At 38.7% G+C, this 18,390-nt stretch overlaps 2 protein-coding genes across 15 annotated transcripts in view; one reads left to right on the forward strand and one right to left on the reverse strand.

Moving 5' to 3' along the window:
• The first annotated feature begins 635 nt into the window (after positions 1–635).
• Positions 636–16,695, forward strand: HELB (DNA helicase B). The gene is made up of 13 exons (XM_036400181.1): positions 636–822; positions 2,209–2,583; positions 4,834–5,042; positions 6,340–7,203; positions 8,241–8,412; positions 9,189–9,330; positions 10,676–10,806; positions 11,845–11,929; positions 12,814–12,873; positions 13,426–13,630; positions 14,254–14,388; positions 14,598–15,035; positions 15,523–16,695. Exons 1-13 carry the CDS (start codon positions 636–638, stop codon positions 15,610–15,612), a joined length of 3,093 nt encoding a protein of 1,030 aa, XP_036256074.1. The 3' UTR covers positions 15,613–16,695.
• Positions 16,475–18,390, reverse strand: part of GRIP1 (glutamate receptor interacting protein 1) — a 309,227-nt gene continuing 307,311 nt past the window's right edge. For all 14 annotated transcript variants that reach the window (XM_036400176.2, XM_036400173.2, XM_036400171.2 and 11 more), the window contains one exon: positions 16,475–18,335. In XM_036400176.2, coding sequence (XP_036256069.1) covers positions 18,102–18,335 — 234 coding nt within the window. In that variant the 3' untranslated portion in view covers positions 16,475–18,101. The remainder of the gene's footprint in view (positions 18,336–18,390) is intronic.

The following is an 18,390-nucleotide window of genomic DNA, read 5'->3' on the forward strand; positions in this document are numbered from 1 at the left end:
AATAAATCTTACAAAACTTAATTCATTGATGAAAACATATGCTTGCTAGCAGCGTGAACATGCAAAAATATAACTGCAAAATTTTGCTGAGAAAACAGAGCTATGTAACAACATGGAAAATATTAACCTGCTAACTACTAATGAGTGAAAATCTGTTTAAAACAGGTTGTAGAAAGACTTGCTTTCATGTCTGAACAGCAGGATTTCAGGGGTCTTCAGTGAGAGTTCAATACTGAACATGAGAAGGTTTGGTATTGCATCAATGAACTGTCATAAGGTTTCAGAAAAGGCAAGGATCCGGTGTTGAGCAAAAGTGAAGACTAAGCAGCAACTGCCAGGGTTACAGTGTAGGGAAGGAAAGGTGGTTTCAATGAGGGCCTCCCGGAGAAGAGTTTGCCAGTTATACACAACATTAAACTACTGTGGGGGCACCTGGGTGAAACACAATCGGATATACTGGAAGTGCGATGTTATGATCTGATAGTTTTGTGATAGGGGTCATGTAAACACAGAGAATTATGTCCCGAAGTGTTAAAAAAAAAAAAAAAAAATTCACTCGTCGCCGCGTACTGTCCCGACCCGGTCGCGCCGTCCCGCCCTTCCGCGGGGGCGGGCAGACCTGCGGCGGAGGCGGCATGGCGGAGGCCGGCGGGCCGCGGGGTGCGCACGTGGAGCTCTGGGGGCACCTGCGGCCGCCGCGCTGGGAGGTGGCGGACGACGATGAGGAAAGCGACGAGGACTTCGAGGAGCTGTTGGCGGAGGATGCGCTCCTGGAGGCCGCCGGCACGGAGCTGGCGGCCGCGCTGCCCCCGCGCCGCGCCGGTGAGGGGCGGCGGGAGCGGGCCGGGCCGGGCCGGTGAGGGGCGGCGGGAGCGGGCCGGGCCGGGCCGGTGAGGGGCGGCGGGAGCGGGCCGGGCCGGGCCGGTGAGGGGCGGCGGGAGCGTGCCGGGCCGGGCTTCGATGCCCTCCCTGCGCGGGGCTCGGGGCTTCGGGCCCCGGGCAGGGCGCGGGGAGGCGAGCGGGGCCGGCGCCGCGTGAATGGCGGCGGGGGAGGCATGAATGGCGGCGGGGGAGGGCCCGGCTCGGCCCTGCCTCGCTGCCGGAATTGATCACCAGCGAGGGGACTGGGAGCCGAAGTAGGCGATGAATAGGTAGTGGGAGGGAAGCGTGATCTCTGCTTTTCTACGGGCACAGGATTGCAGCAGTAAGAAAACATAGGGTTTTCCCATTCAAATTAACTCTACACAAAGAAAGCGCATTATTTTTTCTTTTAGGACATACGGGAGTGTTGATACTTGATGTTAATGACTTCCAACTTTCTATTTAGAACTTGGAAAAGTAGGTGAAGTTGGTGCAGCCTCTGCCTAAAAAGTATTTTATCTGCAAGTTGTTTTTAAAGTGGCTAAACTGAGCTAAATAACCAGGAAGAAACGAGTAAGTTATTACAGACCTAAGAGCTGTCCTGGTGAGGAAGAGGCCCTGCCGAACATAGGTGCCCACTTTGCTCTGGTCATAGCAATTGGTCCCCAGTTGCCGATCAGGGAATGGTGGTTTTTTTGTTGTTGTTGTTGTTGTTTTTGTTTGTTTGTTTGTTTGTTTTTGGTTTTTTGTTTTTTTTTTGTTTTGTTTTGGGTTTTTTTTTGGTGTGGTTTTTTTTTTTTTTTTTGTTTTGTTTTTTTGTTTTGGTTGTTTTTTTTTTTTTTTGAAGGCAAAGAGGAGTTCAAACCAGGTCATACAAAATGTTAATAATTAAGCATATTAATTCCTTATAATTTTGGTGGTTCCAGTCACAGGAAATATTTGGTATACTAATGTATCTGAAGATTATGCAGGCATTGTGATAGATTACTTTGTGATAAAACTGTTTCAAATTCAGTTATAAACTTGAGGTGGGATAACTAGTGAACCATAATATTAAACCATGTGTATTTCATTAGCTTAATAAATTCATAGGCAAGATTTATTCCTCATGCCTAGAGAAGAAGTTTTAGCGCTTGTTTCTGAGTTTGGTTTCACTTTCTTTTTTAAATATTAGTGGAGAGACAGGCATCAGGAGTTTATGGAAATCCCTGCTTTACTATTACTACTGCAACTTACAGAAAACACCAAAAAAAAGCATTGAACTAACAATACTCTTAATCAACACAAAGTTTTAATTTTAAGGACTGCCAATTAACACTGGATTTGTTTTTCTTTTTAATGATTCAGTTATTATACAGGAATGTGGCACCAAAAAGGAGTATGAAGTGGTTGGACGTTTTCCATTAGTTGACCCTTGGTGGAAAGTTAATGTTAAAGCCAAAAAAATGGGGTCGAAGTACTTTGTGCAAGGATATCCATCGTATTTTCTGCAGACTGATGTAGAAGAAAACAACCGACAAGTATTTTCACTCTTTCTTAAGGAGTGTTGTGTTCCTGAAGATTGGAAAGAAAAATTTTTTGCTTGGCTCCCTATGGAGTCTGTGCTGAGTTTTAGCAACCTTGAAGAAAAACTAAAACAGTTCCAAGTTTCACAGCTACAGCCAAGAGGGACCAAAAGAGATACCAAGGATTACGACATCTTCCATTATGTTTCAAAATCATGTAGGTATATCCTGTGCTGTTCCAATTGGTTTATAATCTAAGGAGTTTTCTCTCATATACAGCATTCAAACTAACATGTATTCATTTGAAATGTATATTCAAATGTTTTTTTTATTTTAAAATATGTCAGGACAGTAGGACAATTTATCAGTTAAAGATAGGCATCCAGAAGGACTTTGCTGAATTCTGTTGGCTAAGTAGAATTGTATGTGCTAGGGATTTCCCATCACTGGAAGTGCTTAATGCCAGGTGGATGGGGCTCTGAGCAGCCTGGTCTAGTGGAAGGTGTCCCTGCCAGTGTCAGGGGTTTGGAGCTAGTTGATCTTTAAGGTCCAACCCAAACTATTTTATGCTTCTGTGATTCTAGCATGCAAGGACACTGGTGCTTCCTGTAGTTCATTCAGCTATAACAAGGCTTATTGAAAAATGGGTTGATCACTACTTAGGCATGGTAGCGATGGCTTTTTAGGGCTGGCACATGTTCAGAGTAGTATAGGTGCTTCTCTGTAGTACAGGGATCAGTGAAGGAGGTCAGTCTAGTCCTAACCAGCTGCACTATGTAGGTGTGTTGGGATCCCACCTGTCAGCAGATTGGGATGGCTGGGAACAGACTGTGGAAGCATTGGAGTGTCTCCACTTCAGACTTCTGAGGGTACTGTTGTGGGCAATGTTGGTGTGATTACATGAGCATGAGTGTTAAGAGATTGGATCAGGAGTGTGCTTTTGAAGCTGACATCCCCCTTGTCCCCACTGTGGTGCAATCTCTGAGAGTACTGACCGAGTATCCCTGCTGGATGAAACCCAAACAAGGTGTTCCACCTGCATTCCTGAGGTACTCCAGTCCATAAAGGGCATTCACTCTGTGGGACCAGACAGCTGGTCTGGTCCAAAACACTGAAATACGAGAAAGTTGGGGTGTCTGAGGTGTGGCCTCAGCGTTAGAGCTCTGGTTTGCTCTGATGGTCTGTTTCCATGACCTGTACAGACAGGTTGGGTCTATCTGCTGTTAGGTGTAAGCAAGCAGAGTTTTCCAGTACCTGGCTTACTGGGCAGTGTCAGGTCAGGTGATGGAGGTGACATCACTTTGGGATGTCAAGCTGTGTGTAACAGCATAATTCAGAGCCTCTGCTAGACTTGAACTGACTGTACTTCAAATCCCATTTGTAAGGGGAGGAGAGTGTTCTATAGGCTTTCAGGTTTTTTGTTCTCATTTTGTAATGATAGAAAAGATTGCACAGTGTGTCACTCTTCACCTTTCTTGTAGTTGGTGATTTTTTTCCTAGTATCTAGCTTAAATTAATTTGCTACGTTTTAAGCGTTAATCTTTATCATTGAGCAATATACACCCTTCCCCTACCCCAGTTGCTACTGTTAGTATTGTAAATTCTTTTGGTTGTCATTAATTGTTATGGGCTTAAGTAGTTTGTTCTTCAAGGCTTCATGGTATTTTTTTTGTGTGTGGAAATAGTGTGTATTGATGATTTATGTGTAAATTAAGTACTTGTTTAAAAGGGAAAAGGTTTGGCTTTATGATAAGACAGTGATCAGAAAAATATTTGAGAAAAATTAGTGGTTTAAATTTTCCTTAACACTTAATTAAAAATAGCCTGATTTTTTCTGAGAGCTAAAGATTCTGAAAGTCTCACTTTCTTTTTAAATTTGTTTTTCTTTCTCCTGAAATTACCTTTTTAAAGCAAAATATAGAGCAAATCAGTTTCATTATTCCTCACTCTTAGTCAATCACTGATGTAAACAGGGAAAGTGATAGCTTAATTTTGGGGTCATTGAGAAAGCCAGTGGAGAGCACTTTTTTTGGTAAATTCCTCTACTGATCTGATACTACAAATATAAAAGCCTCTTTTTTATTTTGAGTTTGAAATGTTCTTCTGTACATCTGTATGAAAATTACTTCTAGTTAAGAGGCAGGCATGGTGATGTCTGAACTGACTTTCTACAAAATGCTGTTGAGTATGCAGTTTAAACCAAGTGAATGGTACATGTTTTCCAAGTGAATACATTTAGTTGCTGATTTTATGTCCTCTGTTGACCTTGGTTTTTTTTCTTAAGGCAGTTCAGGGAAAACAGACTTCAAAAAAATTTGAAAAGTGTTACGAAAGCTAAGAAAATGAGAGAAATTTGTAATGTCTTGGATATAATGAAAGCAGAAGGATGAAGCCAGAGTCAGTGTAAATTGCTTTGCAACAGTCTTTGTACATGACATAAAAATTCCTGTGTTTATGGTGTGTGCAGTTGCAGGAAAGGCGGTATTGGGAGCTCTGGCTTTTCCAAGGATACTGGAGTTCTTGCCAGTTCTTCTGCCACGCCACTTTTGCTGTCTGTTAGATAAGATATCTTGGGAAAGAAAGGCTGATGTGGATGGTGAGGAGGTGGCTGATGAGACGGGAACAAAACTGGATGAGATACTAAAAGATGAGCCATGGAAACTTGGATTCAGCAGGGTAAGTAATGTTATGTATGGCAAAAATATGGTGTGTGCTGCATTTGAGGTGCATTAGACTACAGTACTGTTTTAGTTGGGTTCACTTGATTAAATGGGCATTTGTAGGGGCTAGGCATAGCTTATTTGGAAATGGATGATGTACAGGACTCAGTTTTAGCAAAGGGTTTTGTCTTTCCCATTGGTCTAGAATTAATTAATCTCAGAAGACTTTAGAAAGTGGTTTTGTTACAACCATTTGTTTAGTATTTTCTACAAGAGACAGAAAATAAATTGCTTGAGGTAATTGGGCCAAAAGTTAGCTCATTTAAAATCGTCAACTGTTCACTTCAATTTTATACCGCTAAGTGAGACTTTTGTTCCTGATATATAGAACAATATCTATGCTTTCATAGTAAGGTTGATAAGTTTCTCTGTAAGAGGTCATCTGGTCCAGTAGTTTGTTTTTTGCAATGGAATTTGCAGTGGCTGCTTACCTTCCTGTTTTCCTTTGCTGTGCTTGCCGTGAGCTTTGCTGCTGCAGCTCACCTTAGCAGTCCTGGACCTTACATGAGAACATTAGGTGTTCACAAATGTGGTTGGTTTTCCTTCTTCTTTAGGCCTCCAGTGCTTTACTGATGGAGGTTCTCACTTGCCTTAATCTAATGTCAGAGATTCAGCAGGGTAGCCAATATATTCCAGTGTTTCACGTAATTTCCTTTGAAAAGATTTTCCTGATGTCCAGTTTGACTGTTGCTTATGCAATATGGACTTGCTGCTCTCTTGCTTCAAGGACCTGCATTCTCACTGCAGTTTTTTATTGCTTGAAGGCTCTCTTTAGCTTTTTCTCTTACAACTGAGCAAGTGCAATTAATTTTTCTTGCTCTCAATAGTTCATCTGTTTTGGACATCTCGATCTTTCACTATTTTGTGGTAGTGTCTGTAGAGGTGACATATTTCTTGAACACGTTCAGAATTAGGTACAGTATTCTGGCTACTGGCTTTCCTGTGCACTGTTTCTACAGTTTATGTACCTTAACATGAAAATGTTGTATTTGGTGTGCACAAGTTCTTCCCTAGTACCCAATTTCTTTGCCAGGTTTTTTATTTTTAAAGTTTCTGTTTCATACAGAAGGGTAAATAAGAGAACTTATTCCAGGTTACTTTTAAGTATTTTGCTTTATGAAAAATATGCAAATTTTTGCAAACTTCCACCTTCTGAATTGCAATTTGTATTTACTAGGAAGAATGTTGTTCAGCAAGAGGCTAACATCTTCTGAAATAAATCTCTGTTTGCTTTTACTCTTTTTGGGGAGAAGATTATGTATAAGGAGTTGAACATTCCTTACTGCGAGGCAACGTGGGCTGCCTTCTGTCAGTGTGAACATCTCCTCTGGAAGATTCCTGTCTTGCAGAAGAATGCATTAATTCTGTATGATCAGCTCAAGACACGCTGCAGACAAATGGGACACACATACGAAGATCAAGATGAATTAGCTCGTTTGCTATCCAAACACATGTCTATCGAGCATGTTTGGCAATCTCTTGACTTTTTGAAAGATCAGAATGTAGTGATTAGGGAGAAAAAGCTGGTGTTTCTGCCTCATCTTTACAAATCTGAAAAAGACATTGCAATGTATGTAGGTGACCTTCTGGCAAAACACACATGGAAACTGGATGTGGATATCAAAAAGATACTTAGCATTTCTGAGGCACCAGGAGAAAATGTAGGTAACAAAATTAATATTACCCAGGCACATGAAATACAGGAAAATAATCCAGACAATCATAATGGTGAAAATCACTTTTCTGAAAAGGATGTGGCCTCTATGTCTGGTATCCAAAGTAAAGCAGAGGTAGACAAAGATCAGGTGATTGCTGTAGAAAAAATTTGTTCTAATCCTGTCACAATCATAAGTGGAAAAGGAGGCTGTGGGAAGAGTACAATAGTTAGCTGCCTTTTTCGTCACTTAATGCAAATGGAAAAAGAAGTGGAAGCTGCTTCCAAGGTCTTTGAAGGAGACTTGGATGCATCTGAGGAATGGAATACATTTGATCACTACTGGGAACCAGAGAGTATGTATGCAAAAAAATACTTGAACGTACTATTCACTGCACCTACAGGGAGGGCAACAAGTCTTTTGAGAGAAAAAACGCAGCTTCCTGCATATACACTACATCAGGTAAGGTTTCTTTTGGGTTTTGTTTCTTGTTTTTTTGTTTTTTTTTTTTTTAATTGGGTTCTGAAACACATTTTGACACTGTCCATTCTTGTTTTAGAAAAAAAAAAGCAGCTTGTTATAGGACTTCCCTTAAGAAATGTGTAGCCTATTATTGTTATTAATGTTAATGCTTGGGTACAGCTTATCAGCATCTGAAAATCAGCATTATGTTTTGGGGGAATTATAAATCAGTCATTTGAAATACATTCTTTTCTAGCTTTGGTTTCTTTACTATTTATATACATCTGAAACTTGTGCTTCTCTAGGGCATCTGGTTTTTTCAGCTTCTCGGTTCCGCATTTTAGTTTAATGAAGACAAAAATGATTTCTAGGTGGTAGAGCTGTTTTCTAGGATCCTGTTGCCTAGCAATCATAGCAGCACATACATGAAAAGATCAGTAGCCTGGAGCTGAATAATGAGAGAAATCTCATTTGCATAGTGTTTCCTTAATTAATGTTAGGTATTGTGGAATTTGTTTAGAAAATGTAGAAAGCTACCTTTGTTAATAAACTTAGGCCAAGTCTGTCTTGTTCTAGGTAGCAACAGTGCCAAGAAGACATTGGAGTTACATAGTAACCCATATAAATAGAAATTATAATAACATAAAAAGTACTGTTGGTTTATTTTATCTTTGGGGTCAGGATAGTTAGTTGCCTGTTCCCCTTCCCCATGCAATTTTGGGTATTATTAATGACAGCAAGTTGTAGTAGGAGGTGTTCTGTTACTGAGCAACCTAATCGCTGATGTAGTGTCTTTAACAATTTCTGCAGGAAAAAAAGACTATGCTTTTATGTAAGTCAGTGTTGCTAATCTCAGCTAGAAATGCATTCACTGAGGAAGAAAATAAGTCAAAATGGTTGAGTCTTCTGGGTCTTTACAGGTGTAAGTTGAGAATTTTGGATAATAACTCTACATACGTCAGATGATACCACACTGTCTACTTTTATGACATAGCTTAGAGTTGATTAGTGTCAGAGCTTGCTTTATTTGTTTCTAGATTATCTATAGTTTTAAGTCGTGGAGGCGGAGTGACCGAGAGCAGCCGTGGAAATTTTCTGCAGTTACGGTTCTCGTTGTGGATGAAGGAAGTTTGGTGTCTGTACGCATTCTTAGTTTAGTTTTGAAACTCTTGTGTGAGCATGCTCAGCTTGCTAAGCTTATTATACTAGGTAAGTGAAACAGCAAATTCAGCATTGTACAATGTTTCATAATGCCCAATATTGCCCAATATACAGTGTAAGTATCAGAGCTCGCACTGAGTCTCTTAAAATGTTACATTGTTCTGTACTTGGATACTTCTGCTATTTCTTAGGTCAAATGAGGTAGACAATTTTCCAAATGTCAGTATGAAAGTATCAGTATCTCCATTATCTGTTTAGCAGTGTTTGTCTTGTCTTATTCTGACTTCCATGTGGTATGTTATTACATCTTGCAATTGGAAAACTTTTCTGATTTCCTTAAATGTGAAGGAGCTGTTGTTAGCATATGAATTGTATGTTAGAAGGGAGTTTTCATGCCATTCTTAATGCTAGGATCATCTTGTTTTAATTTAAAAAGGAAAGCAAAGAAATGTAAAATCAATTTTTTATGCTCTCTTAGAGGTTTCCTTTTTGACATGCTATTTATGGCATTTGTTTTTGAATACGTAGCTTTCAAAGTGGGTTTGAGTAAGATGTGATCACTGTCAGTGCAGATCAAGCAGAAGGATTTGCACTTGCTAGTAAAGCATTATTGGGTGAGGAGTATAAGAAAACTACACTACAGCCTTATTCCCAAAGTTTCTTAGATTCTTGAAAGTTTGATTTCATGTGAATTGCATTAAGGAGGGATGTTACTCTGTAGACGCTTGAGTATTTGTTCATACAAGTATTCATTTTTTTGACGACAGTTTTCAGCTGATGATATGTTATTCCTTCTCACAAAGACTAACATGCATTCTGTTTAGGTGACACTAGACAGCTACCAAGCATAGACCCAGGAAACATGTTAGCTGATATCTTTGAGGGTCTAAAATCAAGAGGCTTTTCTGTGGAACTGCGAACTAACCACAGAGCTGAATCACAACTAATTGTAGACAGTGCGTCAAGGTAGGATATCCTGATGTGTGTGTGAAGAATCCCTGTAATTCTTGCCTGGCCTTTTACCTGCAAATAGCCTGCATCCAGATTTGACTCTGTAGTATTGCTTCTGTTAGTTTTTTTAGTCCAAATCCATAACATTGGTTTTAAAAACAAACAACCCCCCAAAACAACAGCAACAAAACCCCACAGATTTTTTCAGATGTATATATTGGACAAAAAGAGTGTGTGTTGGAATGCTCTTGAATTTTATGGGATGTAATCCACTATTATGCTATCAGATACTCTCTGTTTTGAAATGAGTTGTAAATGCACAACTGACTTTATGGCTTCTAAAATGGCTTACAATTGCTCCTCTAAAAATGAAGTTTTAAAGACATTGCTGGTAAGTATGACAACAACTAAAACAGACTGAATTGCTTGGAGACTTTAGATATCAAAGGCCATTACATCACAAGGTCCTTTGTATTTTTTCTCTGTCGGTAGCTAAAGAGTCTAAATGTTTCCAGCATTTGCATTACTTTTGTTTTGGAAATTATCCTAACAGTGCTTGATTTCTTTTTTAAACCTCTAAGAAGAAAATCTAGTGTGACGGTGGTCACAGGGGTCTTAGGATGAGGGAAGAGATGTAGATCTGACTCCATGTTACAGAAGGCTTGATTTATTATTTTATGATATATATATATTACATTAAGACTATACTAAAAAGAATAGAAGGAAAAGTTTCATCTCAGAAGGCTAGCTAAGCTAAGAATAGAAAGAACAAGAATGCTAACAAAGGCAGCTGCCTCAGACTCTCTGTCTGAGTCAGCTCTGCTGTGATTGGCCATTAATTACAAACAAGCAGATGAGACCAATCACAGACCCACCTGTTGCATTCCACAGCAGCAGGTAACCATTGTTTACATTTTGTTCCTGAAGCCTCTCAGCTTCTCAGGAAGAAAAAAACCCAAGAAAAGGATTTTCACAAAAAGATGTCTGCGACAATCTAGGTTTTGATATTATTTGAATTTGAGAATATTCTGAACATTTGCAAGATGTCCAGAACTACTAAGTGTTTTACAAACATTCTTACTTATTTTTTGGTAACACTTCTGTTTCACTCCATTTTGCTCCCATGGGAAGAACTAAGTAATACTAAGTATCTGCTGCAGTGATGGAGGGTTTAGAGAACAAACTACCAATTTTTTCAATGTGAAATCAAGTTATGCTCTGAGGAAGGAGTTTTCAGGCAATATAGTGTAGATGACAAAAGATTTCTAGGTGGTGAACTTCAGGCTGAGGCAGATGATGATATGCTGGAATTCAGTAACTGAAAATAACTTTTTGTTTTTCCTCCAATGCTCTGGTCCAGAATCTCTCACCGGCAGCTTCCTGAATTTGATGAGGTGCTGAAAGTTTCTGCTTGGAATGAGGAAATGACAATGCCAATCCCAGAGAAGAAATTTATTTTTATTGCTTTGCCTGCTGGCGGGAATTGTGGGAGTATGTCAGTTTCTGATCTTGATTTTTCCTTTGGTAAAGCATAGACTATTGTCTGGAGCAAAAATTTTGGGAAAATTTTAATCTGGCTTTGTGGCATAAATTTAAATGCTACGTTCATAGTTTGTCTTTTGCCTTCTAAGTAAGTGCACACGGCAAGACCTGTAAGTGCAAAGAATGGGCTGTAGAGCTCCAGCTCATCAGTTAGACTTTGAAATGGGGGACAGCTTCCACCACTGTAATCAAATGGGGTTGTCTTTTTATATTGTAGCGGAGCTGTCAAACCTTAAGAGATTTTCAGAATTGATTCAGAGGTGAATCATTTGAGTAAAAAGTGACTGTAACAGTATGGTGTGCAGGACAGGAATGTGCTCTCAGCTGTAGAATTGAGTTAGGAAAATTCTAAGAAGGGATGGCAGTATTTCTCTTAAAATGTTTTGGGGTCAGGGCTAGCGCCATTGTTTACTGGGATTTTTGACATTTATTGGGTGTAAGTGGATTGAGTGGCCTCTCTTTTATATGTATCAAAACACTTCAAGGGGAATGCAGAAAAAAGAAAGTGCGAACATTATCACCTTATCTTACTCTAGCAAAATACTCAGCAAGCAGAATACTGAAAGTAGATTTCTTCTGTGAAATCGAAGTGTATAGGTCTGTGGCTTGAAAATATTTAATCTTTACCTCTTCAATGTGCTGTAGCAAAACCTTACTTTGCATGAAATATGCTCCATGCAGCTGTTTTTTAATGCAGAAATAAGAATTTGTTTCTTTCCATATCACTCTTGTTTCTCTGATTTTGATAGTGGATTAACTGCATGATGTTTTCTTGGGTTTTTAATGGTGTATTTCTGTTTCTTTTGGGGGTGTGTCATTTTGTGTGGGAGTTTGGTGGGGAGGCTTGTTTCTTTCTTGTTTTGTTTTAAACAAGTTGAGATGTCATTAAAGCAAGAAATAAGCAAAGGCAATTTCATATTGAATTATATTTTTCTTTTTTAAATTCTGAATATTTTCATGTCTTACCTTTTATGTCTTTTAAAACAGATTTACAAACTGCAATAAATATTTTACTTAAAAAAGGGCCAGGATTGGAGGATGCCAAACAATCACAATTCATTGCTTTCAGAAGGTAATGGAGTGTGCAGGAAGACATTGAAGAAATCCTTGCTAGCAGCCACAATCTAAAAATAGCTGAGTGTGTTGAGTTGGAGAGACTAGTGGCAATAGCAAAAACTACTAGATACTTGGAATACTCATCACTTGGGAACGGTGGGATGTAGGGCTCTAACACACTTTGAAGAAAGATTGGAAGTCAGTAATCACAGGAACATGAATAGTATGCATGGCTTTGCAGAAACACTGAAGGGATAAAAGGCATAAAGTGCACTAGCACCAATAGTCCAGAACCTTGAGTTCTGCACAAAAGGGTACTTAAGAAAAAACTCCACCTTTAATTGTGAAGAACATTTTCTCAGGACATAAAAATCATGCACTATTTACAGGTTCCCAGTGAGCTAATAAGTGATTTGTGAATGCTGAGTAACTCTGGTATCAATTTTTTTCTCCAGTCCGCATTCAGGTACAATATTATTAGCAATTTTTGTGTATGATTCTTCTAGAATATATTTATAGGTACTTGAGTTGCATTTAAAAGTTAAAATTCCAGGTCTTTAAAAAGCAAATAAATCTTGCTGTTTTTAATATATCCACAGACAGAAAATAGTCTGTCCATGTTTTAGTTTTTCTTTAGTTTTCTTCTTTATCTTAAAACCAAATCCAGCTAATCTAGGCGTATAGTGAAAAAGCTTTCTGTGCTATTTAGACAAAACTGTTCCTTTACTGCTCTGTCTTCTAAACTCTGAATAAGTAATTGTTCTAATAGGTGGTAGAAGAGCATCAGATAGAAAAAGGGCTTTTTCCATTATTTATAAATTAATGTTTCTATGACATTGCTTGTAATTGTATGTTTTGTATATAATGACTTTGTTCATGTTCTTGTTTTGTATGATTTAGGCAAGATTGTGATCTAATAAATGAACTTTGTTGCCAACACTACTCAAAACATTTAACCAGGTAAGCCAGTGTTTCGCATTTTTCCTGTCACCAATTTAATTTTGTTTTTAAAAGTGTTATAGCCAGACCAACACCATACAATAAGATTTTAAAACTTCCAATGTTCCATCTAGATCTGATTATGTTATAAATCATTCATACAATAAACTTTATTTGATGGGCTCTTTAATCTCATTTTGAATAGTGGTAAATGGCTTTTCATTTAAATTCATTATGTGAATTCTGAGATTTTAAGTTACTATTGAATATTCAAAATTCATATAAAAGCAACATGAAAAACCCTCAAGGTTAAATTTTTTTTGCTACTATATGATTTCTAAATAGATTCTGAAATATTTTTGTGCTACTCTGTATTACCTGGTTTATATTATTGGTTTTTTACCAATTTGTTATACAAAAGTTCAAGACATAAATTGTTATCCTAACTATTTTGAATATTATTAAAGTTTTTAATCTGGGTCAAGTATAGAGAGTGGAATGAGAAAAAATACTGAGAGACAGTAAATGCACACTTTGTAAATACATGTTCCCATTTTTCTTTCTCTGACCTAGAGACCATAAGAACAGACTTCTGTTTCAAACTGGGGACAAGATTGCCAGCACACGCAATGTTTATCTCAAGGATCTCTTGGCAACCTGTGGTGTCAGAGAGGGTTCTAATGGCCAGGAATGCAGAAATGGAGAAACCTCATTCATTGAAGAGTCTAATGAGGAGGGCAAACGACTCTGCAATGGAGATATATTTTTCATAACAGAGGTAAGTCCTGGCAGCAAGAACTTGCACAAAGAAAACCTAGTGGGAAGTGATTCAGTGCTTGCTGAATTCCCAGAACAAAACAATTCACACTTGTAAAATTTGGCCCCTAATACATACTTAGTTCTGCTAAACAGTTATGTAAAAGGCATGGAAGAGGCAAGGTACGGTAGAAAATTAAAAAAAACCTCTATTCTGGGTTTTTGGTAGAATGTGTTTCACTTGGTGTGATTATGTTCATTGTAGTTACAGTCTGTAATTACTCAAATGTATTTTAATTGAAATAGATAATGTTTAACATGGTCTGAAGTAAAGAGTAATGTTACAGCTGAAGTTTTCCCTGACAGAAAACCAAGCTGGCCTAAAAGTAACAGCAACAAAAAACTTGATTTTTTGGCTGGGTTCAGTGAGTTGAGCAGTGAAAGTATCAGTAGTTAGTGTAGCCCTGAACAGTGAAAACTGTTTTCCTTCAAGGTGGTCAGGGAAAGACAGCAATTTATGGGGCTTAGTGTCTTCTGAAACTTTGAGCTGGTTGACCTTGCTGGTTGTAATTTCAGGGCAAGCCAGAATAGGGAAGTACAGACATTGCTCCAGGCTCACTGCTGAGTGTTGTGCTCTTCCTTTAGGATGTAGAAATTGATAAGCAGCGCTTGCTGACCATCAGCAGCACGTACGGCTCCACGTTCACTGTGAACTACGCGGCACTGAAGAAGCTGTGTCACATCAAGCATGCCTGGGCCAGAACTATTCACACATTCCAGGTAAAACCACAGCAGCTGTCAGCTGAGCTAATGCACTCTATTCTCTCATGAAAGAATCAGAAACTTTTCTTGAAACTAGAATTCCTTGAATGCAGGATAGAAAATATTCTCGAGAGTGTCCCCAGTTGCCTCCAACTTCCTCACTCTTGTCTTTTTTTTAACTATTTCCTGGAGATCGGCCTTTGAATCAGAGTTCTCCCGCGTTTCAGGGCTCGGAGGAGAGGACCGTGGTGTACGTGGTCGGCAATGCGGGCCGGCAGCACTGGCAGCACGTGTACACGGCTGTGACCAGGGGGCGCTGCCGCGTCTACATCGTGGCTGAGGAGCTGCACCTCCGGAGAGCAGTGAAGAGCAAGGAGATCGCCAGAAAAACGCGTTTGCAGAAGTTTCTGAGAGAGGCAATTGCAGAAACAAACAACTATCCCAAACAAATACCCTCTACCCCGATGAAGTGCTGGGAAAATCAAGAGCTTGAGGCTCAGTCTGTTTCTGCTACTCAAGGTGCTCCTGACCCACCTGAACTTCAGAGTGACTTCATGATACAGGAAGGGTCATCAGTTGTCAGTAAAGAGAAGATGGGCAGTGTGCAGCGAAGTCCATGTAAAAGACAAATCCCTGCACCTTTGGATGCTACAGAAATACCCGTGGTAAGTATCTCCTTACTGAGAAAGTTCAAAACAAACTTTTGCACTCTCTTTCACCACAAGTCACCAGGGCACTGTCACGATTGTTTGATCGACATTTATTTAATAATTTTCAAGTTGACCAGTAATTGGTGAAGCAGTCAAATTTGGCAGATGTCTTTGCAGAGTAATATATGGCTAATACAGAAAAAAAGGTCAATAGTAGTAAACTTATATGTGTTTTTACTCTCAGAGTGATCTCTTAGCCAGCTTAGCCCGTATCAGCTTATGGTTTGTGCACAAATGTCAGTTTTTAGGTGACATGCTGTGAGAGATGTATATAAAATTTAATAATTGAAATTGATTTTTATTAAGTCAAACCTGATAACAGATGCTTTTCTTTTCATTACATCTAATTTCTGAGCTCATGGAGAAAGAGCCTGTTTTGAAGAAGCTAATATATTTCAGTTCTGTTTCAAGCTTGGGTAACGTTTTTTTTTTGTTTTGACAGACAACAGCAGAAGAATCCCCACTTGGATCTTCCAGACTTAAGAATCTAACATTGGGACAGCAAATTCCTAGGAAACTTTTCAAAAACTAACAGACAATTATTAATTGGTCTTGGTATGAACCTTTATTGCAGCTGTTGAAGATTTTTGGGATGGAGATGCTGAATGTTCAGGTGCCTTCCAAGCCTTTCTTGGTTTTGCATGTTCTGTGAAGAACAGCTTGTTTTATGCTGAGCCTCTTAAATTTTCAGTGATCCATTTTTAATAGATTCACTGGTGTACTGGTCATCAAAAATCATGTAATTTTTTCATTTTGCTGAAGAATGAACTTACAGGTCTTTGAGGTTCCAGATGTCCCCTTAAAAAATACACAAGGATGTATTTTGGTTTAAAGACTCCTAGTTGTCCATGCAAAGATTTATCCTTCTCCAAATGCTATGATATTGATGAGATGCTCTTACTGATGTGCCAATACTATTGATTCCTTGAGAAAAAAAAAAAACAGTTTACAAAAGGGGTCTAGGTTTTTCTGATGTGGCAGATTTGTGGCCATGAAGCTTTGATGGATCATGGGTTTTAATCTTGTTACAGGCATAACAAGAAAGTTGCAATCAGTGACATAGAAAACTTTTTCTATGATGTAGAACTTGCCATTGCTGGTTTAGCTAATAGTTCTATGCTGATGATGATCTTGGTAAGAAAAGCAAAACTCCAAATCAGAGTTGAAATAACATTCCACTTTCAGCTCTCTCATGTGTGCTTTGGGACTTGCTGCATTGCAGTTTTGAAATTAATAAATTGAATGTTCAAACAGCAGACACATTGTACTAAAATGTGGACAACCTGCTTACCTTCAACAATTTTTTCTTTTCACATATGGTAGGAAAAAGTATACCACAAATATAAAAATGGTATTTTTTTCTAAAACTGTGGGGAAAAAAACTGGGAACAATATCAAGTAGAAAAACTCTACCTCATTTTTAATGTCTTCAAATCACTGTTTATTTCAATTTATACAGTTTTTCCATACAAATATTTGCAACAGTTTGAATTTCAAAAAACATAACATAGACGATAAATATCATGCTATTAAAGTATTAAATTTGTACAAAAATACTTTACAGTTTAATACTTATTTGTTACAAATAAAAATACATATTTAAGTGACTCATGAACCTTGGAGTTTTTGTTTTGTTGGTTTTTTTTTTTTTTTACATGATTCAGCCTATAATGTCATTCTGACCTTTTCTGGCAGTGCTGAACTAGAAATCAGAGATACTCGTGTGTGTGCAGGGCAGGTGAGCTTGTTTATGTATTGGAAACAGCAACAGGGATACATTAAACAGTTTAAATTGACCAGAAACAACTCTGTAAGGTGATTGCTTAGATATGGAGACTCTACAAATGTACAAATCCAGTATCTTTATATTCACCAATAACAATAATTACCAATAACAACTTGAATACCAGAATAAACCAATGCAGCTGCTGGTGAGCATATAAAGCAACTGGCAGTATTTTATTGCTTGGGGGAAGAGGGGAGAGGAGACAATTTGTGTGATGTGTTTGTAAAATATATTTACAATTTTATATTCTAAAAATGTGTTGCAGGGGGTAATGTTTATCATAAAGAAGGCTGAAAACAAAGCATATTAAATAGGACCTTTCTTCCTTCAAGAAACTGATTGACTTAAAAAGCTCATGTGTGACAGTACAAGTTTACAGGTTTATGGATCATTAAAGAGCTTTTGTATCAATCTCCACTGACATAATTTTAAAAAAGCCATTTTCTTTTAAAAAAACCTTTCTAATTTGTCTGAACTCATTCCAGTTTCACTCTTTTCAGTAATCCCTCGTCAGAGGTTTTATCCCACTAAAAAAGTGTCTGCTTAAAAATCCCCACAGGTTGCAAGACATACCATTAAATATTTCATTGCATAGGGAGTAACATATGTTCTAACAAAGTTTGCTGAAGTGGGGAGCAATGTTCAATGCAAACTGCAGCTTCCTGCAAGCATTTTGTTGTAACATCTAAACCCTGCTTTGTCTAATGAGTGCACCCTTCTCGCCAGCGAATAAAGGTTTCCAAAATCAGAGATGTAGCCATTTCCCAGGAAAACCCAGTGCAGTAAACCACTCTGCCTTGTCCATCAGACAGCAGCACCTTCCACATAAAAGGATTTTTAAAAACACCATAATCTGGACACTACTGTTTGTTAGCAGAGGTTAACTCCATGTTTTTCCCTCAAACAGCTGCTGTAGCTGAAGGGAGAAGAACATTTAGATCATGTTTAAAACATCTCCCCAGTTTCTTATTTGGGGAAAAAAAAGGCCCTTATGTGGTTTTTTTTTTTTTTTACTGTTACTTATCCTAGATTGCTTAGAATGGAAAATGACTTAATGAAGAATGAAACTATTTCCAAAGTAACCGTGGATTAATAGAAGCTTTGAGACAGACCAACTGACCTCCTGTGCTTTTCAGTGCTGTACAGCATCTGAGCCTCAGTCTCAGAGCACTCTCGAATGGATTTAGCACCATAATTGTCTTTAGTTGCTGAATGTCCCGCCCCAGTGGTTTCTGCTATAAGGTGTTTGTGGGGTCCCGTGTCTCCGTGCTGACGCTGCTGTGCCCGCTCTGCTGCAGGAAGGCAGCGTTCGGGTCGCTCCACTCCCCGCTCCCTGAAGGCTGTTCTGAGCTTCCTTTCTGGGATGCCAGGGGGTTTCTGCTAATGACCAGTTCCAGCTTATTGCCAGATTCTGCAATGAGGGGCACAACCAAACAGCAGTCAAAGTCTCTGGTGCGAACGTGGTTTACCTGATTGATGAGAAGATTGATTTTGTTACCATTTTAGGAAAAAAAAAAAGAGATC

This window comes from Molothrus ater, chromosome 5 (assembly GCF_012460135.2).
Source record: "Molothrus ater isolate BHLD 08-10-18 breed brown headed cowbird chromosome 5, BPBGC_Mater_1.1, whole genome shotgun sequence".
Classification (NCBI taxonomy): Eukaryota; Metazoa; Chordata; class Aves; order Passeriformes; family Icteridae; genus Molothrus; species Molothrus ater.

Coding starts and splice junctions, on each gene's coding strand:
- HELB (XM_036400181.1), top strand. CDS start 636: ATGGCGGAGGCCGGCGGGCCGCGGGGTGCGCACGTGGAGCTCTGGGGG. Junction 10,807..11,844: donor TGCTGGCGGGAATTGTGGGA/GTATGTCAGTTT, acceptor CTTTTAAAACAG/ATTTACAAACTGCAATAAAT. Junction 12,874..13,425: donor TACTCAAAACATTTAACCAG/GTAAGCCAGTGT, acceptor TCTCTGACCTAG/AGACCATAAGAACAGACTTC.